The following is a 26,924-nucleotide window of genomic DNA, read 5'->3' as shown; positions in this document are numbered from 1 at the left end:
GGTGAATCCACCGGTCACTCCAAAAGTGCCATTGCACTCTCTTCCGTTGATCAAAGTTCCCTTTGACATTTGTCATCACGTGGGCATTGCTTTGTGTTGGTTCTGGTGGACTACGCAACGTGATACCCGGAAGCAGTGCCTCTTCGCAACATCTCAGCACATAGTGTTGCAGAGGCACTCTTCAGAATAATCTCCGGAGTGAGCTGTATGAATTATTGGGTATTAAATCTATATCATCCACAAATGGTCGGCTTGGTCAAACGATTTAATAAGACCTTAAAAGATATGATTCGTAAGTTCGTGCACGAAGATGCTCGGAACTGGGATAAGTGGCACGAACCCCTGTTATTTGCAGTGTGAGAGGTCCCGCAAGCCTCCATGGGGTTTTCCCTGTTTAAATTGTTATGTGGGTGTAAGCCCCGTGGCTTCTTAGAAGTCATGAAGGAAAATTGGGAGGAGGGACCATCACAGAGTAAAAATGAAATTCAATACATTCTTGACCTGAGAGCAAAACTCCACACACTGGGGTGACTATCACAGGAGAATTTGCTACAGGCACAAAAACGTCAGTCTCGGCTATATAACAGGGGAGCTCGGCTACGGGAGTTTGCACAGGGAGATAAAGTACTTGTATTACTGCCCACATCAAGCTCTAAATTACTCGCTAAGTGGCAAGGGCCCTTTGAGGTCACACGGCGAGTTGGGGAAGTCGATTACGAGGTAGTGCGTTCGGATAGAGGCGGGACTCATCAAATGTACCACCTCAACCTACTGAAACCATGGAGAGAGGTGGTCCCTGTATCCTTGGCAACGGTAGTTCTGGAGAAGGCGGAGCTCGGCCCGGAGGTGAGTCTAAAACTCAATCAGTTCACCCTGGTCCCTTGCGGAGACCACCTCTCGCCGTCACAACGTACGGAGGTTGCCAGGTTGCAAAATAATTTCTCTGACGCGTTCTTGCCTCTCCCCGGCCGCACTAATCTCATAAAACACCACATCGAGACAACCCCAGGGGTAGTGGTACGTAGTCATCCCTACCACTTGCCCGAACACAAGAAACAAGTAGTATGAGAAGAATTAAAGGCCATGCTCGATATGGGCGTAATAGAAGAATCCCACAGTGATTGGGCCAGCTCGGTGGTTCTGGTGCCTAAGAGTGACAGCTTGGTCCGGTTCTGTGTGGATTATAGAAAGGTCAGTGCGTTGTCGAAATTTGATGCTTATCCAGTGCCTCGTATTGATGAACTGCTCGATCGGTTGAGCTCTGCTCGCTTTTATTCGACATTGGATTTGACAAGGGATATTGGCAGATCCTCTTAACACCAATGTCCCGTGAAAAAATGGCCTTCTCCACACCATTTGGATTACACCAATTTGTGACCCTTCCGTTCAGTTTGTTTGGGGCCCTGGCTAAGTTTCAGTGTCTTATGGGCCTAATCCTCAGACCGCACAATGCGTATGCCGCTGCTTATTTGGATTATATAATTATTTACAGTAATGATTTGCAACGGCATATGCAGCAACTGAGGGTGGTTCTGAGGTTGCTGCGACGAGCGGGGCTCACAGCAAACCCGAAGAAGTGCACAATTGGGTGGGTGGAGGTACGGTATCTGGGGTTCCACTTGGGTCACGGGCAGGTGCGACCCTAGATTGATAAAACTGCAGCGATTGCGACCTGCCCGAGACCCAAGACCAAAAAGGAGGTGAGACAGTTTCTGGGGCTGGCCGGCTACTATCGAAGGTTTGTGCCTAATTTTTCCGACGTCACCAGCCCGCTGACTGATCTCACTAAAAAGGGAGTCCTGCCAACAAGCTTTCATGCAGGCAAAAGCTGCACTTTGTGGCGGGCCGCTTCTGCATTCCCCTGATTTCTCTCTCCCTTTTGTTTTACAGACGGACCCATCGGACAGGGGGCTGGGTGCTGTTCTGTCCCAAGAGGTGGATGGGGAGGAGCGCCCGGTGCTGTACATTATTCGAAAGCTCTCTATGAGAGAGACGAAGTACAGCACCATAGAGAAGGAGTGTTTGGCCATCAAGTGGGCAGTCCTCACTCTCTGCTACTATTTGCTGAGATGAGCATTCACCCTCTATTCGGACCACCGCAATGGCTCCACCGCATGAAGGATGCCAACGCCTGGATCACCCGTTGGTATCTGGCACTCCAGCCATTTAAGTTTGAGGTGGTCCACAGAACGGGGACACAGACGGACTTCCTCTCCAGAAAAGGGGGGGGGGGGAGTGGGCAGTCCGGACGGTTCCCCCAGCCTGAGTCGGGCGGTGGGGGTATGTTGAGGTGAGGGCGTGGTCAAGCGCCCGTCTGGGGAGGGAGAAAGCGGTAAGTACATCCACATGAGATGAATTGTGACTAATTACCATTTCCACGTTCACAGTGTGAGAGTCGGGGGAGATAAAAGATGGCCCAGTCCACTGAAAGAGACAGAGAGAGAGAGCGAGCTGCAGGGAGTGTTCCTGAGTGTGATTTGTATTGTGCTGAAAAAGCATCAATTTGAGTGTGACCACTGAAAAGTGGAGTATATAAAGACTGTGAATCTGTGGGAAATAAAGCCCTTTTGAGTTGGATCTCACCATGTCCCGCTTCCTCCTTTTGATCCAAATACGAACATCTGTTACAGCTGATTTTGAGGTAATTTGATCTAATATTTAGTAACTTTTAAAATGTGGCTAATGAGAATATCCCTGAAATTATCACATTTATTTTAGTACAAAAATACTTAGTTTCATTTCAAGGTGAATAAATAATAATAAAAAAAGGCAATAATTGTGCAATAAGTGAAAAAATAGTATATGGGTTAAAAAGCTCCTTTGTCTTAGGGGCTAAAGGCCCCCCATGAAAAAATAAATAGAAATGTATTTTTTCAAACTTAATACATTTTAAATAAAACCTGAAAAGAAGCAAATTTCCTTAAAGGGTAAATATTTATTTTTTTAATCATTAATCTCAGTCCAAAACTGAACAAAATCTCAACATTTTATATAAACATAAAAGTGAGGTAATAATTTCTAAGGTAATGCATTAAGCAAAATGCTTCCACCTCAACAGATCAGTCTTTATGTTCACATGCAGATGGAAACAGTATATGACAATGCATTCTGTGGTATCGAAACACAATTTAATGATGTGGTAGTCTGTCCTAATACGCTCAAAAGTATGTACTTTCCCATCACCTCCAACATACATGCATGTAGTGCATAATATAAGTACTGTACTATACATAGCCCTAGAAAAGCAAGATATAGGTGACATTCAGAGAAAAAGTGAACTAATATCAACAGCAAAATACTGATGGAACATTAAAAACATCTAGCAATGTGATATTGTCAAAGGAGCTTTAGGTTCGGAGGGACTAAGTTATTCAAGATGCAGTTGGGCCTCTGCCATCAATCAGCTGAGCCTGTATTTCTTTCCGTTTATGTGTTGAACAGCAGCCAAATCAGAAGCGCAGCTTTCCATAACAGTACATACTGTATATTTTGTACTAGAGGCAATGATCTTTTAAACGCATTTGGTAGAATGTTTGGTTGACATGAACCTCATCGTGAGTTTGAACCACAATGGGGGCAAGACCTACTGTTTGTGTTTTTATGCATTTGCGTGCAAGCCACTTTCGAGACGCAGTGCAAGAGTTCTGCAGTGAGATCAGCTGCCCTTATTTTTCATTTCTCTGCCTTCCCCTTTCTTTTTTTTTTTGTTGTTGCAAAAGATGGATAAGGAAGGAGAGGGATGGCTTTTATCAGCCAGCCTTGTTTGTCGGCCTCATACGCACATGCACACTAAAGGGTAAGACCAGTTGTAGTTTGAACCAGAGGGATTATGGGCTTTAGCTCTCTATTAAGATCACTGTGTTGCCATATCTCTCCCTCTGTTACTGGCTCCTGTCTCTCTCCCACAGGGCCTGTGCCCTTCAAATACTTGGCTGTGTAACAATGGCCTGCTGTGCACAACGCCACCAGTGTTGCTGAGAACTCACCTAGACATAGACGTGGATCAAGATGTAGATAACACTGATACAGATAGACAGGGCTGAAATGCCATTCAATTCATTCCAATGACGAAAAAAATATTTTGATGCATGGTTGTTTGCAGTGCACATGTGACTTCAGCTAAGTCACAGTCACTGATAATATATAGCAGGGGTATTCAATTAAAGTTCCAGACATCTCAAGATTTCCTTAAAGTAAAGGTGAAGGTCTGAACAAGCATTAAGTTAAAACTTACACTGTTTCTGGAGTCTGTATGTTGTATGGGTATGAACTGAAATTGAATATTGAAATAATAATGCAATTTAATGAATATTTCTGAAAATGTTCAAGCTGACAGCCATATTACCTTGTGAAAGAAAGGAATAATAAATCCAAAATAGTTTCTCCAAAGACTGCTGTTTTGTCCAGAATAAAACTGCAGATGCAACACTAGATAGTAAAGTTTGAGGACAAACTTAATGTTGGCTTGACAAAGCCTTGTCTGAAAGTTTAAAATAGTCTGAAGAGTTGGAAGTTTGAAGGTCTTACAGTCAGACAGACAGAAGGAACATCATACAGATAGACAGCCAGCTGCAAGAAGTCCTATGCAACCCTACCCCTTGCTTGTTTTTCTGAATGGAAAATTGGTTGCTAGGGTAACCCCATCTGGTTGCTAGGCAGTTACCAAGGTGATACTGAAAAGGCTCCTTGCTACTCTGAGTCAAATGAATGAAACCAGAAGTCTCTACGATGTTCTGGTGCAGAGATACAGTTGTGCTCAAAAGTTTGCATACCCTGGCAGAAACTGTGAAATTTTGGCATTGATTTTGAAAATATGACTGATCATGCAAAAAAAAAAAAAACTGTCTTTTATTTAAGGATAGTGATTATATGAAGCCATTTATTATCACATAGTTGTTTGGCTCCTTTTTAAATCATAATGATAACAGAAATCACCCAAATGGCCCTGATCAAAAGTTTACATACCCTTGAATGTTTGGCCTTGTTACAGACACACAAGGTCACATGCACAGGTTTAAATGGAAATTAAAGGTTAATTTCCCACACCTGTGGCTTTTAAAATTGCAATTAGTGTCTGTGTATAAATAATCAATGAGTTTGTTGGCTCTCACATGGATGCACTGAGCAGGCTAGATACTGAGCCATGGGGAGCAGAAAATAACTGTCAAAAGACCTGTGTAACAAGGTAATGGAAAAGGATATAAAAAGATATCCAAAGCCTTGAAAATGCCAGTCAGTACTGTTCAATCACTTATTAAGAAGTGGAAAATTCAGGGATCTCTTGATACCAAGCCAAGGTCAGGTAGACCAAGAAAGATTTCAGCCACAACTGCCAGAAGAATTGTTCGGGATACAAAGAAAAACCCACAGGTAACCTCAGGAGAAATACAGGCTGCTCTGGAAAAAGACAGTGTGGTTGTTTCAAGGAGCACAATACGATGATACTTGAACAAAAATGAGCTCCATGGTTGAATTGTCAGAAAGAAGCCTTTACTGCCTCAATGCCACAAAAAAGCCCGGTTACAATATGCCCGACAACACCTTGACACGCCTCACAGTTTCTGGCACACTGTAATTTGGAGTGACGAGACCAAAATAGAGCTTTATGGTCACAACCATAAGCGCAATGTTTGGAGAGGGGTCAACAAGGCCTATAGTGAAAAGAATACCATCCCCACTGTTAAGCATGGTGGTGGCTCACTGATGTTTTGGGGGTGTGTGAGCTCTAAAGGCATGGGGAATCTTGTGAAAATTGATGGCAAGTTGAATGCAGCATATTATCAGAAAATACTGGCAGACAATTTGCATTCTTCTGCACGAAAGCTGTGCATGGGGCGCTCTTGGACTTTCCAGTATGACAATGACCCTAAGCACAAGGCCAAGTTGACCCTCCAGTGGTTACAGCAGAAAAAGGTGAAGGTTCTGGAGTAGTCATCACAGTCTCCTGACCTTAATATCATCGAGCCACTCTGGGAAGATCTCAAATGTGCGGTTCATGCAAGACAACCAAGACAACTATTACAAAAGACTGCATGCTGTCATTGATTCTAAAGGGGGAAATACACAGTATTAAGAACTAAGGGTATGCAGACTTTTGAACAGGGGTCATTTAATTTTTTTCTTTGTTGCCATGTTTTGTTTTATGATTGTGCCATTCTGTTATAACCTACAGTTGAATATGAATCCCATAAGAAATAAAAGAAATGTGTTTTGCCTGCTCACTCATGTTTTCTTTAAAAATGGTGCATATATTACCAATTCTCCAAGGTTATGCAAACTTTTGAGCACATCTGTATGTGATTTGTTACATGGTTGCTAGGGTAACCCCATCTGGTTGCTAGGCAGTTACCAAGGTGATACTCAAAAGGCTCCTTGCTAGCCTGAGTCAAATGAATGAAACTGGAAGTCTCTATGATGTTCTGGTGCAAAGATATGTGATTTGTCACTTGGTTGCTAAGGTAACCACATCTGGTTGCTAAGCAGTTATCAAGGTGATACTCAAAAGACTCCTTGCTAGCCTGAGTTAAATGAATGAAACCGGAAGTCTCTACAATGTTCTGGTGCAGAGATATGTGATTTGTTACTTGGTTGCTAGGGTAACCCTGAACAGGATGGGTAAGCCCATCTGGTTGCTAGGCAGTTGCCAGGGTGATACTAAACAGACTGCTTGCCATCAATGAAGTCTCTATGACATTCTGATCCGGAGGTACCAATCAAAGCCATTTTGAATTGATGTCAAAGCGGTTTGGTTGTTAGGGTGGTCTAAATGGTCGCTAGGGCATGGCTAAGTAGTTTCCAAGTGGATACTTGGAGAGTGATTGCTCACCCAAGTAAAACAAGCCAAGTCTCTTGTCTCTAGGACATTCTGATCCGAAGATATCCCTCTCAGCCATTTTTAATGGAAGTCAATTGGGCTGGTTACTAGGGTGCTCTAAATGGTTGCTAGGGCATGGCTAAATAGTTTCCATATTGATGCATAAAAAGTGCTTTGTCTCCTGAGTCAGATGAGCAAATCCCCAAATCTCTACAACATTCTGTTCTGAAGATATCCTTCTGAGCCATTGTGAATGGAAGTCTATGGAGGTGGTTGCTAGGGTGCTGTAAATGGTTGCTAGGGTGTGGCTAGATAGTTTCCAAGATGATACTTAAAGACTGATTGGTAGCCCGAGTGAAATGAGCCCGCCTCCATGTCTCTATGACATTCTGATTGGGAGATATAAGACAAATTTTTGTCATTATCTTGTTATAGAAGGAAAAAATCCTTTTCCATAGTAATCTATGGGACTTTTCGGGAGAGTTTTTTTGCACCCCAGGGGGGCACCGTACCCCCCACCCTTTAGAAAAGTCATAGCACAGGTGTCCTCCATAAGCTGGTCAATTTGACACCTCATTCGTTGGTCTACGCCAAATGGTCCGGGACAAGTTAGGTGCCGAATTTTTGTACGGAAGAATAATAAGTATGTGAGATTATAATAGTGATGCTTTGCTTTGCAAGCACCACTAATAATAAGTTTACGTATTAGAACAGAATGTTGGCTTTTTCAAGCCAACATAATTACATTCAAGCAAAAGACAGATACTTACACAGATTCTGTGTAAATAAAATGGTATAATATTATACTGATACACTGCTACATCCCGCAATTGGGATTTTTGTGTATGTAGGTAGTCAACATAAGAATTTATATTTATAAATAAATTATAAATATTAATATATTTATAAATAATATATACAAATAAATGCATTTTTATATAATTACAAAATATACAAAATAAATATTAAATAATTAATTAATATTACATTTAAATGTAATATTAATTTACTGTATATATATATATATATATATATATATATATATATATATATATATATATATATATATATATACACTGTTTGAAATGTTAAATAATTGTTAAGTTAAATAATTGAAGAATGAAAGTTTTAACCATTTTTTTGTGCAGTTCACTTAAATGGTCATACAGGAAAACAAAATAAATTTTTAGAACTACAAATATTTGATGTAGTCTCTTAATTAAAGAAATATTCTGGGTTCAATACAAGTTAAGCTCAATCGACAGCATTTGTGGCATAATGTTGATTACCACACACAAAAAAACAAAAACAACAACAACAACAACAACAAAACATTTGTCCATCCTTTTCTTTAAAAAAAGCAAAAATCAAGGTTACAGTGAGGCACTTAGATTGGAAGTGAATGGGTCCAATTTTTGGAGGGTTTTAAAGGCAGAAATGTGAAGCTTATAATTTTATAAAAGCACTAACATTAATACTTCTGTTAAAACTCATATATTATTTTGAGCTGTAAATCTTCATTTTTACCATCATATTAGGGCTTTAGGGTTTGTTGACATTACATCGTCATGGCAACGAAGTTGTAAATTTAACTATAACTTTACACAGAAATGATTAGTAAGCGATTTTATCACAATAAAATCATGTTAACATGCATATTGTTAATGTCTTGTGGCTATACTTTTGAAATAGTGACTGTTTGGGTAACATTTTATTTTACAGTGTCCTTGTTACACATATTACATATATTGACTATAGTAATAACAGTCAGTAATGCATAATTACAAGCAACTAACTCTATACCAAACCCTTTCCTAACCCTAAACCTATAGTAAGTACATGTGGTTAATTAGTAATAATCAGTAATTACTTATGTAATTACACTGTAACAAGGACACTTGTAAAATAAAGTGTAACCGGTGTTTTAATGTTTACAGATTGGCCTCATTCACTTTAATTGTAAGTGCCACACTGGAACCCAGATTTTTGCTTTTTTTTTTTTAATAAAAAGAGGGACGAGTCTAAATTATCTCAATTTAGTGGTAATCAATGTCATGCCACAAATGCTGTCGATTGAGCTTAACTTGTATTGAACCCAGAATATTATTTTACAATGAAGTCCGATAAACGAAACGTTTAAAAATGATATAAAAATACAAAATAATAAAAAATAAAAAAAAGTTTTTTTTATTGTTTTTAGATGAAGTATAGCATATCACACTGCAGAAAATTGTCTGTTCTAAGCTGTCACAGCTTGGGAGAAGAATAAAAAAAACAACAATGCTTTTTGGGGTAAATTAATCCTGTTTAAAAAATATATTTATTTATTAAAATCTTTTCACACTCACAGGTGGAGCCAATCATGGGTCCAGATCTGGGACCTCAGTCTGCTAATTGGTGTCCTCTGATGTACAGGGAGTATATATGTATAAGCTATTCCTCTGAAAATGTGCTCTAATCATGTTTACCTTATCATGACAGAGCCATAGAAGAAGAAATCCATATGGTAAAGACAGAGAATTGAACATTCCCCAGACAGTTGAACAGAAGCAAAGATTAACTAATTAATGACTGTAGAACTGAACCAGCAGAGAAGAACAGAAGCGATGGTTTAGCTATTTAAATTACAATGAGAGAGACAGAAAGACAGAGCAGGGGAGAGTGCGACAGACGGAGAGAGGGAGAGAGAGAATAAAGACCCCTCGAGAGAAACAGGGTATTGAATGAAAGCCCACATATGGATCCGTTAATGGGATGCTCTGACCCCCTCTGCCATTTCAATGGTTAAGTGACTACAAAATCCCTTTAGAGTGTCTGTGCGTGTCAAGGTGTGTGGGCATAAAGAGAAGGACAGTGAAGCAGTAAGGCTGAAAGACAAAAAATTCTATACTGAATCCAAATGAGGACAGAATGCAAAGTCCATTAAATCTGCCTCTCCAGTCAAGCCAACTTAAAATCAGCATGAAACGACACTTGCATCCTAGTTCACTTTGGTAATATGGCATATTTTCAAGTGAAAAAGGATATTCAACAAACTTCATTTTATCCATCAGGAATAGAGCACAAGCAATAAAAATCCCATTCAGTTTCTCCATAGGTGAACAGATTATTAATGATAACTTATAAACCTTTAAAGCTTGACGTGAGCTCCAAGGTTGTTAATCAGTGGTATATGCTGCCGTTGAAGCCATCAGTCTGTGTTATTTCAAATACCGCTCACTCCTATGACACACTTTGAATGAAGTAATCGAGTCGGCCTCCCTACACTCCCAAACTACTAGTATATTTGTATACATCTAAATATTTTTTAATACCCTTAAAATACACTCACTGAGCACTTTATTAGGAACACAATGGTGGTTATCTGAGTTACGGTAGCCTTTCTGTCAGCTCGAACTAGTCTGGCCATTCTCCGTTGACCTCTCTCATCAACAAGGCGTTTCCATCCGCAGAACTGCCGCTCACCGGATGTTTTGTTTTTGGCACCATTCTGAGTAAACTCTAGAGACTGTTGTGTGTGAAAATCCCAGGAGATCAGCAGTTACAGAAATACTCAAACCAGCCCGTCTGGCACCAACAATCATGCCACGGTCAAAATCACTGAGATCACATTTTTTACCCATTCTGATGGTTGATGTGAACATTAACTGAATAACCTGACCTGTATCTGATGATTTTATGCATTGCACTGCTGCCACATGATTGGCTGATTAGATAATCACATGAATATGTAGGTGTAATAAAGTGCTCAGTGAGTGTATATTGTTTCTGTATTTAACCTTTAAACAATAGTTTTATGTTTCTCCATCATTTTTTTCCATCGATTTGATGGCATCATTCACAATGCTTCATGGGATTGTAGTCCATGCCCTCATGAGAGATGTTAAAGGTGCTGTAATCGATTTTAGCCGGTCTCAAATTTCCACAACATGAACCGATGAATTAGCCTCTTTCCAAAACCCCGCACTCAAAAAATACCAAATAAGCTTTTGAAGCCGATATAGAGCAGGAGCGGTTGTCAAAAACAACAGCATTAAAATAGCGCCCTCAACTGACAACTATTATGAGCATCATGGCATAAAAATAGCATTAAGCCTTAATAATTTGCTGCAACTACAATACTATGAGAATGCGAAAGACAGGCAGAAAGCGTCAGAGACCGCGGCCCACGGATAATATTTTGTTTGCTGTTTATAGTGTCTTGAGCTGTCACAGACACTGGCTAGATAGCTCACTACACTTATTTAATTAATATCTCTCAGGGAGTAGGAACATTTTTTGCATGTCTTTCCATAAAAAATGCATTCGCTTTTAGCACCTTTAAGTACACAGTCTTGTACCTTTGTCTTTTTGTCCAACTTTCAAAAACTTTTTTGCTTCAAATCAAAGTTTATAATGATGTTATTAACCTTGGAGCTGGTTTGTTTGCTTGCTTCATGGCTTAGAACTCTTTTATGAAGGATTTTATTAAATCCTTTTGGAAAAAATTAATGGGAAAAACACTTCAGGAATCAAGGCGGCTGAAAAAGCAGGTGGGCACTATTGTGATCTATTTATTGAATCGTGAAAGTGGGCATTCCATACCAGAATGGAGCCAGACCTGTATGTGAGTTTGCAGTGGGGTTAATACTGTGGAGGATTTCCCTATAGCTCAAAACAATGTGCAAATAGCTAGTTGACTATTGGTTAATCAAAATTGGCTATATTTCTGCCTTAAAGGAAAGTAGTTTCAGAGGCAAAGCAAGTTATTACATTTTGATGAAAGATTCCATTGACTTCCATTTTTTTTCTTTGGAATACCTTGCACGGATGAATTGTGCGCAGTAAGTCCAGGAACGTGTGTAAAGAAAGTAAATGGGCATTTTTTAAACTTTATTTTGACTTTAATGTCATAATGCCATATATTCATCAGTTTTATACTCCCCATTAAGTGAATCTGATAAGTATGTCTTATAAGCAGGCCTGAGGTGGAGCTGTCTAACTCTTTCCCTCTTTGCAGTAGGGAATTGCAGTGGCCCGTTTCACAGTGCCTGAGGGGCCAATCTGCACAGAGGGCACAGAAGCACCCACTCCGAGACTGGAGACTAGAGTGCTAGCAACGCTGCAATTATCCTGATTACCAACCAGGACGACTTCACGCTCCAGGGCTGCATTGAACCCCCTACTCGTTCGGTCTCTTTCTCTTCCTCTTTCACAAGACTACCTTCCTTTAAAACTGCAACCTGCACCAGCACTTCAAAATGCCAGTTAGCTCAAGGTATAATCCTTTTTGAAAGACAAATGATCACTCAATGAGGTGGTGCTTCAAAGGACAGGTGCAGATGGTGATGGCCCATATGCCTTCTTAAAGCCAAAGAAGATGAGAGGACTCAACTCAGAGAGCTTCTATATGGGGTCTAATGCTATTATTTGAAGGGACGCCAAGAGGCCTATTGTTCCTGACACAAATCTGTCTCTGTGTTTGCATTAGGGCTTGGGCCAGCTCAGCAACAAAGATGCCCACAAGTGAAGAAAAAACTTTGTAAACTTTATATAAAATTTCTCATTAATAAGTCATTATATAATTCTAAACTGATTAGAAATGATTGTACATTTAATATAAAACAGGTCTATGTGTTCACAAATGATCCTGCTTTGCCTTCTTTTGGAACTATTTATTTTTTTGCAGAGCAAATAACTGATAATTTTGTGTCTGAAAGGTCATTTACTCTAATTGTTTATAGAACTGTTGTATAAAAGAAATACCACCTGTGACCTATGGCCATATCACAGCTATGTTGGTATTCAGTACAACAGCACTTTGGCTCATGCCATATTGCTTAAATATCTCATGTTAAGCATTATGCAACCACGTGAATTGTTATTCATTAAAGACATGAAAAAATGATACTAAAAACAGTTTTTTCCCTAAAATGAGCTGGTTGGTTCAAAAAGAGCTTGCTAACCATTTGTTGACAATTAAAATACTTCCTGTCACTTAAAAATTGAAATCCACTACAAATTACTAATTATTTCTCTAAACTTTTAATCAGATTACTTTACTAATTACATAATTGAAAAAGTAATCACATTACTAATTACTTTAGTTACTTACTAAAACAAAGTTACTTTCCCCCTCAACAAATTCAAAATAATGCTTATATTTCTTCCTTGTTCATGGTTACACACAAGTCATACACTCAGCACCTCTCATTTTTTCTTCACAGTGACTCGTTACAGGCCATAATTCATGTATTTTACATAAATATTACATTTGAAATAAGCATAACCCTATAATGTACCTAAAAGTAATTAAATTAATTGAAAGTCAGTAACTGTAATCTGATTACAAAAATGTAAAATGCAATGCATTATACTTGTTTTTTGTTTTGTTTTTTTACTTAACAGTAATTAGATTACAGTAAATAATTACTTTGTACTTGGATTACACCCAACGCTGGTCCTTCAAAATGACCCAGTGGAAGTTGCAAGATGCAAAACAGGATTACCAGCATCTAACTAATTAATTCTATTTCCAAATAAATAAAGACTGTACTCTGAGATATAGAGGGCAGAAAGTCAGCAAGATAGAGAGAGAGTCCTTTGCTGCAGAGAACTCCTTAAATCCATTAACACAGCAGAGACAGAACATAAAGGATGACAGCAGTGGGGAGGCAGAGAGGAAAGCCCACAGGGATGTGATCACAGGCACATCTTTCAAGCTGGCAAAAACTACACACTGGGAAAAAAAGACAGCATACACTCGGAAATGTTTATGGACTGTCACAACCCTGGTTTCTATAAACCAACATGAGCTCAAATATTTCTGTACACTTTTTACCTGGGATATCCAGGCAGCATCTGAAAACGTAGGCAGCTGACTTGCTGCCTAATCAGTTAATGGCTTAAGCAACAGCTTTCTTGAATAAATGGAAGCCCTTCCGAAAATCAAGAGTTCATGGCAAATTTGCCACAGATTCACCACTGATAATTTTCATATGCAGATGAGCTTTGCAGAAAACTTGCGGCAAATTGTCCATTGTTGCCAAAGGTTTGCCGGAGGTTCACCACTACCATTTCTGTGTGCAATGGCCATGGAGAGGCGCCAAAAGAGAGTTGTGAAGTGAGTTTTATTCAGCTGTACAGGCTGTAATACACACTGAAGAGGAATGCATATTTTATAAACTCTACCCCCAACCCAACACCCAAACCTAACCATCATTTGAGTGAAAATGTAAATCACACTCAGCACTGATTATGCGAACGCGATTACTTCCTGGTTGCTGATGCAACACGCTTCCAGTCACGCCACAAGGGATGGTAAACATGCTGGATGCCGCTTATCAATGAGTCGGCATAATGTGGCCGATCCTAGGAAACTTAAACTCTCTGAAACAAACAGGAAGCCGTGTGATCATGTTATCAAGGATATCATCCCTTAACACTGCACCAATGGACTAAAAGTTTGAAATTATGTAAACTACATGGCCAAAAGTATGTAGATACCCTATGGATCTGTGGTTATTTGGCTATGTAGTGTATCTTCATGAAGGAGAATTGAATAATTGAACTGAAATGAAGAATTTATCATTGTGAGAGCAGGATGCACGCATGTCTGAGTTCAGGTGTACTGCATGTATTCCCTACAGGTCCCCTTGATTGTCTTTAAAGAGAATGGTGCACCTTTATGAACAAATCTACAGCAGATCAATACAGCACACTCCAAGCATGCTCAGTCTGACTAAAACAATCATTTTTTACATGGGTACTCTACAGAGACAGGATATCTGAGGACAAACACAAGTATTTTTGCTGTTTTCAGAGGAGATACAATGTAAGTATTTTAACGGCTCTCTGACAACATAAAAAATGTTTCAGCTTCAATGTTCCAAGCAGAGAAACACGGGAAGCTACACATTTTATTTTGAAAAAATAATTAATAGTTGTGTTTATGGATCATTTTCTTTTTATGTTCTTGTATTTAAGTGAGACTGGACTGGACTGACTTTTCACACTACTATCTTTTAAACTCCCAGGTTAAGGACATTTTAAACAATGGGTTAAGCAACGTTTCACACTTTTGCAGAGCTAACTCTGAATTGTGGTGCCAAAAGTTTACAGTGTGAAACAAATGTGGTGCTTGAATGTTACGGCGAGTTGTTTAGCAACAGACAACTAATCGTAAACTGAAAAATGTTTTCCGCTTTAAATATTAATGTGCGTTAAACAGTTGTAAAACTTCCACATACTGTGTGCGGCATCTTGTCGGAAAATGTCAAACAGTGACAGCAAGTGTGTTAACTTGAGTGATGAAGTGACATTTTCCACAGATGGATAAACAGTTATTAAAACAGGTTTAGTGCTGCCCTTGTATAATCAAGGTTTTTTTAATCAAACGATTTTAAATAGCAAATGAGAACACGTATTAGAACACGGGTTTGCGAATGTACTTTGAAATCACAAAATATGAAGGACAAAAAATAATCCAGTATTGCGTTAACCAAGGTGTAAAAAGCCCAAAAGTGTGTTACTTTAGAGATTTCTATGAGTAATCAGTTAAAAGAAACTTTATTTTTCCCATTTCAAACTAGTCCAGTGTGTCCATGAGAATATAGTGCCTTTTTATTGGTTTTAGGAAATATTTTTGGCATAAAAACAAGGTCAAAACAAACATGTGGGTTTTTCAATAAATTCTTGAAATCAGTTTATTTTGCACCTCAAAACAAGAAGGGAATGAGTATGTGGTACATTGGGAATGTAGACACAGCTGTAGTTTACATTTTTTTTTTTTTTTTTTGGTGTCAGCTCAGAAAAAAAAAAAATTGTTAATACAGTCATAATAATTGCACTTCATAAATCTAGACTGTAGCCAGCTTTTGCCTCCAACAGAAACCCCCTGTCACCTCGCTCGAATTTCTAAATTCAATTTACAGCTGAAATTTGACTGACAAAAGAAATGCTAATTTAATGCCGGGGACTGCTGTGCCCATCAAATTTTTCTTTATTTTACCCCTCTCTGTCCCACAAGGCATTAGTCTTCTCAGTAATCTAAGTGCAGTACATTCACAGGAAAGTCACAGTCGGAACAAATATTTCAGTGTCGAGACAAAGCTTATAAGCGGCCTAAACCCTGCTCAAACCGCTAGCACAGAGCTGACAGAGACACCTCACCCTCCCTCCTTCCACCTCTGTTTGAGAGGCACCACAATGATTGTTTTTATCTATTCAAAAAGAGGAATGGTCAAGTGACACCTTTGATTAGTCGGCTGCCCTCAGGTTTTTGCTTACAGTACTTGAGTGTGGCAATACTATTAGCAATAGCTTTCACATCGCTAATTCAAAGCAATGTGGGAGGCAATTTGTTCCCTAACCAATCACAACTTTAAGCTCTGAAGACAAAAGACATCTTATTTTCGGAATCTGAAATCAGATTTAAGTATAATATGTGTTTATAAGATGTTCCATCTAAAGACATGCCAAAAAGCCTGATAGGCCCAAACTTGTTAATGAGGGCTGTCTCATTCCAGAGTAACTATTTTTTGTAACCATTAAATCTGTGTATTTGGAGAGTGTGCATTCCAGTGTAGGCAAATAAATGAGCTGATTATGTTGTTTGTTCTCAATGGTGATTAAATCATGAGAACAGCAGAAACTATACTGCAGCCAAAGGAGAATAAAATCAAAACAAAATGAAACATTAAAAACCCTAAGCATTTTACACTCTTATTCCCTTAGCAGCCAAAGCATATTATATACTACAAATATATAAAACAACAAAAATAGGTTCAAGTCTTCAAGTTCTTTAAATACATTATATTCAAACTTCTAATTTCCAACATCCCTGTACTTTCACTTTAAGATTTCACACCCCAAGCAGTGCAATTTCTCTGAAAAAACCCTAATTATTACTGCTAAGATGATTTTTTCAATTCAATGAAATACCCATTAACTTCACCTAAAAGCACTGATCTTGCTGCTTTTTGGTCTTTGCAATTCTGCAATGTGTGTACCTTTACCCTTTTACAGTGTTTTGTGAGTACAGGTTCAGCTATGTACTTTTATAGATACTGTAACTTTAAGACCATCATCTTCATCATGCTAATCCCAATCAGTTACTCGCTATATTGGGAGGAGGCCATATTTGACTTCATTTCAACCATTGACTCGCATCCAAAAAAAAAAAAAATTTATTAGCCTGATAAAATTATTAAAAGGAAAAATCACAAAAAGAAACAACTGGAAAACAACCAAAAATCCCTCTTGGCCAAAAAACAAAAAAGTACAACATAATCTGCATATCTGCATTTAGGATCTTGCAACATTCCATTTCCCAGCCAGCCATTCTCTCCCAGCTCTAAGCCGAGAGGCACTGATTAGCTTTCCAGCATTCATTCTGTATTTTGATCCAGACTTCCCCAGTCTGCTTAGAGCAGTATCACAAAAATTCCACTGCAAATCTAGGCAACTTGCAATGGCAACATCTGTAGTTTTTGATTAAAGACTTTCCAGTAGGTCTTTAAATTGGTCAGCTTGACCCACTGCCACCTGGTATGTCTCTTCTTATCTGTAAACAGGGAGGCGGATGTGTGCATGCTGGTGGTCCAACAGTCTCGGCACAGACACGGTCTCGTATCCCTTCCCCAACATCTGCTCCTTGATGCAGGGAGGATGGATGTCATTGATCAGGTATTCTAGTGATTGAAGACTGCTGCTCAACACTGACGTATTACAGAGGTTTTTGCTTGGCAAACTGCAGCACAACCCCCCTGTGCTGTCTATGGGAGGGTGATGATGATGGTGGTGATGGTGGTGGTGATGAGGATGTTGATGATGGTGAGGGAATCCCAGCTCCCTGTGCCCTGTCACTGGTGCAGTTGTGGTGGTAGCTCCAGGCAACTCTTGAGGGTTGTAGCAGTCACTGTCTGGTGTAACCAGAACACTGTTCCAAGGAGGGGCGAAGTACTGCCCAACGGAAAAGTTCCCATGCATTCCCACACAGTTCAAAGGGGAGGAGCTGACCTTGTCAAGTCCACCCCCGCCACTCGTACTGGCCGTCATTGGATAACCTCTAGAGGACACCTGCGCCCCACCCAGCATGATAGATGCGCCTGGGGCGCAAGTTTCGGGCGACTTGCTGACAGCTCCTCCTCCTCCACTTCCTCCGCTGTACATTCTCAACACTGCCTGCTGCTGTTGTTGCTTCTGCCACAGCAGGTAGTCCATACTTTCAGGATACACTGCAGCCTTCATCACCTCCCCATTCTGCCCTGGTAACACCGTCCCTGAATAGGCCATGTTTCCCTGTGGAGCCACACTAGTGACGTAAATCCCCCCTGAGGAGTTGGTGGTCTCCTGTTTGGATGGGCTGGGGTTCGGTGCACCCGTAGACATCCCGTTTTGACACACCTGCTGCAGAGCCTGGGCTTGGCAGTGCTGGTTGATCTGGTAAATGATGCTCTGGATGGAGGGAAGGTTTGACTGAGGAGGGAGATTCAGCCCACGGCCCCCTGCCACAGGAATCACGGACCCAGCCACAGTGACATTGGGAGGAACCGATAGAGTGGTGGCCTCTGGGGGTTTGTGAGGCCCTGCATGGTAAATGATCTGTCCGTGGCAATGACCTAAAGTGCTGCTGTTTGGAGGCGGATAAGGAGCCACTGCTATCTGTGCCGGAGACAGCTTAGTCCTCCTGCCCTCTGAGTTTTTGAGAACGCCCTTTGTTGAGGGTACAAAAGATGATAAGGATAATGAAGATGATGAGGATGATGATGAGACTTTAACGATTGCCAGCAGACCCTGGTAGCCTCCAGTGTGGAAGTGGGGGTAGGGGCTGTAGCGCTGACCAGTGGTGTCATATCCGTTCACAGTCCGGTTAAGATGCTTGTGTTGAGGGACCCTGATGTTCGTGGGGAAGATCTTGATGGACAGTGGGTTGTTGGCAGTCTTCTGCGCATAGGCATCCAGCTCTGCTGTGCTGGGGTAGCGCGGGGAAGGCATGGGGACAGTCAGCTCATCTGCAAGGCAAAAAAACAAGGATATCAAAAGTCGGACTTAGAAGGCTTGAGATATAGCACAACAGATGCATGGACTACTTTTTTTTGTCTTGTTTAGAGCTTGATAGCTTCTGGTTGCCATCTACTTTAGTTTGAAAAGCCCTCCTTATGTGTTCAATGGAAGCATTGGCACTCTATATTCTGTACTTGTTTGCACAACCCAATCCATATCAGTTGAGACATGTGTGTCCAGCTTCATGAGAGCTTCTGTCTCCACACTTCTGACTTCTGGATGTCAACCCATCACCTCAAGCTGAATTTTGACAAGATTCAGCTTATTTTCCTTCTAGCCAGAACCTCCATCACCATCATTCTCTCTGAAGGTCAAACAGTCTTTGCCTCTAAGGATTGTCACCCTAGATGACCTGCTATTCTTGGTGGACCACTTCACAACAACTGCCCAGTTATGCCTGTTCATGCTCCTTAAAGAAAACTAGACCCTTCCATGACCTATACACATGTATTATGTACTGTATTATCTACCTGTCTAGTAATTGACATTAACCTGATGTGTGTAGTTTTTTGTAACCTACATTGGTAAGAAACTGGCTGCAAGGAACATAAAGGTAATTGTACAAACTGCAGCCACATACGTTACAATGTTGTTAATAATGAATGTTCCTGCCTCCCTATAGAAACTATATTTAATTCCTTACCCCAGTTCTCTCTCTCTCTCTCTCCCGCTCTCTCTCTCGCTCTCTCTCTCAATTCCAAAGGAAGTTTATCCCAGGATAAATAGCACTTTTTTAACTCGAAATCAGGCACCCAAGGCATTATTAAACCAGTGCTTTGTGAAACTAATTTGGCCTCACTTTTGTTCAAAATTGGGTTACCCCTGGAGACGGAAAGGAGAACAAGCAGGAAGTAAGGAGGATAAAAGGCTTGTTTAATTGCACTGAAACATTTGAGATTTATAAGTAGTACCAGTAGATCTTAGCCGTGGCCTGGCCAATTTCTCAATTATTCAATCAGACCATCTCCAAATGAAGAGACAGACCTACATTACCTCTCTCTGAAACTCTGCCCACTGGGAATTCATAACCAGATTTTTTCTGCCACATGAAAAGCTTGAGACAAAATGTACTGCAAGAGCTTTGTGATTTTTTTTATTTTATTTTTTTGTCAAAATAAAAAAAAAAAAAGGCAGCTTTTCTAGAATAGGAGTGTATTGAGGTGTGAAGGGGGCAGATGTGATGACGCAACAATCGCAACACAGGCAACAGAGGCAAGACTAATCATGGCAACACGCCGCGTCTACTAGGTAGAACAAACAAAACTAGCTTTATACAGTTATACAATTCAAGATACTTTGGATAATCTCTGCTTTCATACTTTGATATAAAAAAAACAATAAATACAAAAAAACACACTGAAAGTGGATTATATTGACAACTTGGAAAAATTTTGTTGACTTTTACTATGAACTCTACAACATGCTGATTGCAGATGCTGCTACAACCACCCCTCAAAACACAGACACTAACCCGGCCAAACAGAAAAAGAACGATTCTGCTACAGATACAGAAGATCTACTGACCACAGACATTGAGGTTGGTGTCTTACAGTCCATCAAAACGAAACTGGACTGTTTCAAGTTATTACATTCGGAGATAAAAGAAATTAAATCCAGTTTAAACTTCACTTACGACCAAATAGAGCATCTTCAAACAGAAAACAAATCGTTGCAGACAACAGTTGAAATGCTCACCAAACAAGTTGAAACTCTCACCTCCGAAAACAAAATATTCAATGAAAATTTACTCGATATACAAACCAGAAGTATGCACGATAATCTGATTTTTTCAGGAATCCTCGAAAACTCCTCTGCAGATAACCCAGAAGCTCTGATCAGAAACTTTATGACATCGAATCTTAAACTTAAAAAAGAAACTGTTGACCAGATTTCCTTCCATCATGTACACAGGTTTGGCAAAATTACCACCAAATGTCCTCGACCTATAGTCGCCAAACTGGAGCACTACAAACAAAAATAATTGATTGAAAGTAAAGGAAAAGAACTTAAAGGAACGAACTTTGGTATCAACTATCAATTTCCAAGGGAAATCAACGAGCATCTGAAGATCTTGTATACAATTATGAAGCAACACAGACTGAATAATATACGCACCTACACGATTTTTGACAAACTGTTCATAGACGGTCAACTTTACCGCAATTCATCTACCACACCAAGGCTATTCTAAGATCATCTAGTAGCTTTACACAAATGCCCGATTAATACTGCTGCCTTGCAAACTTCACACCCTTCCTTGCTCTCCTACACGACTGAATCTGGACAGTGATTGCACACATCTTTGCACATACACACCCGAACTTACTCAAATAGAGATTAACACACACATCTGATTATCATCCCCAAATCGCATTTTCTTTCAACTCTTAGCTTTAAATATGTTAGTGTCTTACCTATCAGTAGTATTCATTGTTGTCTATTGTTTGTTTCTTTTCCATGATGTCTATTTTATTGTACTCTTACATACAGTCGCCATCCTGCTTAATGAATCATGGCATATACTAAAGAAGGATGAATTAGATGTTACATTTGAAGCTTTCATTCAGAGTTTAACACTATATAATAATTATGAATAATAACACCACTTAAATCAATATTATTATGATTGTTATTGGCTAAAATAAATTTTTCCTTATGTATACAGTAAACTTTGTATCATGGAATGTCCGTGGCTTTTGCTCACAGGAAAAGAGATATAAAGTTTTTAATCATCTAATGAAACTAAAGGCTGATATTTGCCTTTTGCAAGAAATCCACCTTTCAGTATCAGAGGAACAAATCCTTTTATCTCCACATTTTAATAAAGTCTTTTCTTCTACCTTAGGTTCAAAGCAAAGAGATGTCACTATTTTAACTCATAAGAGACTCTCTTTTATTCTTAATGACACAATTACAGATTCCTACACACTCTCACACTGAAATCGTAAGGATTCAGACTTTTCTAAATTTGGCTATTTCGTATGAATTCGTACAACTTTCACTACAGCCAATTACGTCGCCCTGGACATCGTTTCCATCTAATACACAACAATTACTTGCTTCTGTCACACAAAACAGCTTCCTATCATGTTTACACACTCTACTGATCAGTTAGGTTTAGATAAGGGGTTTGGGTAAGGGCATAATATTAATAAGCATGTCCTTAATGCCTTTATCCTTTTAACTATTCACAATAAAGCATTTACGATTGTTAATCTATATGGTCCCAGTAAGGATGACCCCGCATTTTTCCACTCACTTTTCTCACTGATATACAATTTGTCTACTAACTCAACAATAATTGTTGGAGGATACTTTAATACAGTCTTAGATCCAACTTTAGATCGGTCCAGTAAGTCAGGAAATGTAAGATACTCTCAATCATCAACAATAATAAAAGAATACATGGAAGATTTGGGTCTTGGAGATAGCTGGAGCATCAAAAATACGACAGTTACAGAATATTCTTTCTTTTCACCTCTACATCAATCATTCTCACGAATTGACTTTTTTTCTGTTAAGTAATTCTAGTATTCAAAATATCGTTAACACCAAAATACACCTTATAATAATTAATGACCACACACCCATATCGCTAAATCTTCAGACTGACTCTTTTAGTGCTAAAACTTCCCCAACTTGGCGTTTCAACACCTCACTACTGGAAGATCTGAATTTTGACAAATTCACTAGGGATGAATGGGCTTTCTTTATTTAACATAATGACACCACTAATATTTCAGCATCTCTAATTTAGGAGACATGGAAGGTGGTAATTAGGGGGAAAATCATCTCATACCCTTTAAGAAAAAACTAAAATATGAACTTGAACATAATTTAACAGGAAAAAATTAAACAATTAACAGACATATATGCAAATAAACCGGATCAAAGCACATGTATTCAATTACAAAAAACTACAATTTCAGCTTGACAACATAATAATAATAAAAAAAAAGAAAAAAAAATTCTTGCACAACAGTTCAGGTATAATGAATTTGAATATAATAACAAATCAAGTAAATATTTTGGCAAACCAACTTAAACACAAAAAAGAAAAATCAATCATAACTGCCATCAAGGATTACAAAAGGCATTACACACAATCACCAGATGAAATAAACCTGATTTTCTAACATTTTACAACGATTTATACTCCTCAAAAATAATCCGGAACTAACAGACATTCAATATTTTTTGGATAATCTAAATTTACCAAACTTAACAAAAGAACAATTAGATCTTCTAGATTCACCTTTAACACTCTGTGAATTACATAATGCACAAAGATACCTAATAATAAAGCCCCAGGTCCAGACAAATTCCCAGCTGAATTCCTAAAACACTTCTGGCATATACTGGGTCCATTATTCTTTAAAATGGTCACAGAAATAAAGACCAAAGGTCAGATCCCATCCTATATGAATACAGCATCAATAAAACTATTATTGAAACCAGATAAAGATCAGACTCTTCCATCTAGTTATCGTCCACTATCATTAATAAATACTGATATAAAAGTAATCTCCAAAGCTCTTTCAACTCATTTAGAATCAATAATTCCATCAATTATCCACAATGATCAAACTGGTTTCATCAAGGGCTGCCACTCTTCCAGTAATGTAAGAAGGCTTCTCAATCTTATTAGTCTATCACAACGTAATCAATCTCAGGCAATAATAGTTTCTTTGGATGCAGAAAAGGCATTTGATAAAGTCAACTGGAAGTTTCTTTTTCGAGGTTCTGGAGAAACTTGGCTTTGGAAAATCATTTATTCACTAGATACAGACAATATATAATGAACCGAAAGCCTCAACAACTAATGGAATCACATCACAAAGCTTTACACTACATAGAGGCACTAGACAAGGATGCCCACCCTCCCCTCTACTACTTGCCATCTATATTGAAACATTGGCTGATGCCATCTGTCACAATCATAAGGTAAAAGGCATACTCTCAGCAAATATGGTACATAAAATTAATTTGTATGCAGATGATATTCTACTCTACCTCCAAGACCCACCAAAATCTTTGCCTGAAGTTTTCAATCTCATAACGTCTTTTTCACAGATCTCTGACTACACTATAAATTGGACAAAATCAACAGTACTTCCGGTTACAGCTGACTCATGGAATCCTTCAACCCAAGGCCCACACTTCTCACTTCCCATTGGAAATATTAAATACTTGTGCATTCTTGTTTCCCCTAGGCTGTCAGAATTGTTTCATCTGAATTTTACTCCACTATTAGCTAAAATTAGCAATGATTTAAGACGCTGGAATAACTTACCACTCTCCCTAATGGGTTGTATATCAATTGTCAAAATGAAAATTCTTCCTCAAATTAAATACTTATTCTCTATGATCCCACTCAAACCCACTACTAAATGGTTTCAGTCACTAAACTCAACTATATCTGACTTTTATTGGAAAAATAAAAAAGCAAGAATCAGCCTATCCACTCTGCAGAAAAACAAGATACAGATAGAACTGGACACACCCAACCTTTTAACATAATACTTAGCAAACCAATTACAATATCGAATTAATTGGATACACCCCAACACAGCTCACGATGCATAGATTGAACTGGAACAGAATGAATGTAATAATATTAAACTATGTGATTTACGCTTTATAGGTACAACTATCAAACAACATGAGTGTTTTAAAAATCTACTAATTTCCTCGACTCTGACAGCCTGGTGGAATATTCAAAAAATGACCAACTCCAAGATGGAACCTTGCATGTATACCCCAATCTGGCACAACCCTGACTTTGAGTCTAATAAATTACCTCTTTATTTTAGCAAGTGGGAACAACGCAGAGTCACACACCTCTACCATCTCTTCTAGGATAACAGATTTATTTCCTTCAAAGATCTATTAGCCAAATTTGATATTCCGAATGGACAATTTATTAATTATTTACAAATAACAAATGCAATTAAAAATAAAATAAACATTGACCATAACACAATTCAATCATCCCCATTTGTTACAAAGATTAAAGCTTTCTCACCCTCAAATCAAACATTATCTAAATTATATAGATTAATTCTCAGTACAGATCACTTGATGCATTTACCCACCAAAAAATGGGTCACAGACTTGTCTTTTTCTCTGAGTTACCATAGACTTTGTCAGTTCGAACCAGTCTGGCCATTCTCTGTTGACCTCTCTCATCAAGGCATTTCCATCAGCAGAACTACCGCTCACTGGATGTTTTTTGTTTTTGGCACCTTTCTGAGTAAATCCTAGAGACTGTTTTGCGTGAACAGAAATAATCAAACCAGCACGTCTGACACCAACAATCATGCCACTCTCTAAATCACTGAGATCAAATTTTTCCCCCATTCTGATGGTTGAAGTGAACATTAACTAAAGCTCATGATCTGCGTGATTTTATGCACTGCACTGCTGCCACAAGATTGGCTGAATAGATAATCACATGGATGACTGTTGGTGCCATATGGGCTGGTTTGAGTATTTCTGTAACTGCCGATCTCCTGGGATTTTCACGCACAACAGTCTCTAGAATTTACTCAGAATGGTGCCAAAAACAAAAAACATCCAGTGAGCGGTAGTTCTGCAGATGGAAATTCCATGTTGATGAGAGAGGTCAATAGAGAATGGCCAGACTGGTTCGAAATGACAAAGTCTATGGTAACTCAGATAACCGCTCTGTACAATTGTAGAAGAATAGCATCTCAGAATGCTATTCTGAGATGCGGGTTGGCACTGTTTTGTAGGCACGAGGAGGACCTACACAATATTAGGCAAGTGGTTTTAATGTTGTGGCTGATCGGTGTATATAGCTTTGACACTTGCAAAAAAAGCTATTTTACAAAACTGGAAAAATTAAAAAATCATTAAACATCAATCATTGGTTAAATCTATTATTAGAATATTTATCAATGGAAAAAATAGCTGCTACATCTAAGTGATGCACAAATAATTTTTCTGAAATATGGTCCCATTTTTTTCAACTTTTTCCAAGTATATGAAAAAGTATCCTCCTGTTAGCCACAAAAGCCCAGGACAAAATCACTATGCTAACTGTTATAGACTTTGGTAATTATTTTTTAATTTTGTAATATTATTTTTCTGTTTTGCATACATGTAAATTTGACTTATGAAAATTGCTTTTTCCCCCCCGTCTTTAAATTTTGAATTGTTCTCTATTTAAAAATATTGAAAATACATATCTACACTCAATATGCATGTTTACATAATCTTTACCATTCTACTATATTAGAAGGTTTATACTATATTATATCATATTGTATATGGTTATTTTATTATCTCATCACATTATTATATAATTCTATTATATATATATATTTGAATATATACAGTATTTTTATATATTGAATACTACATTATATTACATAATAGTACTCTCCCTTAATACTATACCATGGTATAGTGGAGATCGTACGTCTACAAACCCCTCTTGCCTTACGAGTTTGCACACCCTATTAAATACTGTTAAAATATTTTAATAAAGTGTCAATATGAGGACAATGTACACGCATGTACTTTCTGTATACTGTATGTATGTACCTTTTATTTTTTTTGTCCTATTCTTTCTTTTAAGTACTGTCATAAAGAACTGGTGTCCCATGGGGTGGAATAGTGACAGTCTGCACTAGTTGGCCTGCTTGGGATTTCATACCCTTGACTCTTAGCGTGGTGTGTTGTCTTCACAGAGCTTTCCTAATCAGGTGGGGCTGGGACACAAGTATAGCTATCATAGAGGCTGTAGGCGTTTGACGACCTTTTGAGAGGGGGCAGCGCTCCACTCTGGCATATTTGTGTTTGTAAGTTACCTTTTTATTTATTTATTTATTTATTTTTGGTTTGTTTGATGAGTACTCTACAGATCTGGGGGTTTTGTGGGCTTATGACAAACTATTTAGACATACTACTGATTAAATATAAAATGCTCAACATATTTTCTTTCTTTACCAGTCCCCTTTACACCAAATATATCCTACCCTGTGGATCTAGTTATTATGTATACTTAGACATATGGAAATATAGACATCTACCTGTTTGC

At 38.6% G+C, this 26,924-nt stretch overlaps 1 protein-coding gene across 4 annotated transcripts in view; it reads right to left on the bottom strand.

Annotated features, from left to right (window-relative positions):
* Positions 1-15,468: 15,468 nt before the first annotated feature.
* Positions 15,469-26,924, bottom strand: part of LOC127418708 (protein FAM222A-like) — a 90,777-nt gene continuing 79,321 nt past the window's right edge. For all 4 annotated transcript variants that reach the window (XM_051659426.1, XM_051659416.1, XM_051659436.1 and 1 more), the window contains one exon: positions 15,469-18,807. In XM_051659426.1, the coding sequence (XP_051515386.1) occupies positions 17,354-18,807 (1,454 nt within the window). In that variant the 3' untranslated portion in view covers positions 15,469-17,353. The remainder of the gene's footprint in view (positions 18,808-26,924) is intronic.

The sequence above is a fragment of the Myxocyprinus asiaticus genome, chromosome 3 (assembly GCF_019703515.2).
Source record: "Myxocyprinus asiaticus isolate MX2 ecotype Aquarium Trade chromosome 3, UBuf_Myxa_2, whole genome shotgun sequence".
Taxonomy (NCBI): domain Eukaryota; kingdom Metazoa; phylum Chordata; class Actinopteri; order Cypriniformes; family Catostomidae; genus Myxocyprinus; species Myxocyprinus asiaticus.
This window is presented reverse-complemented; position numbering and strand designations above follow the sequence as displayed.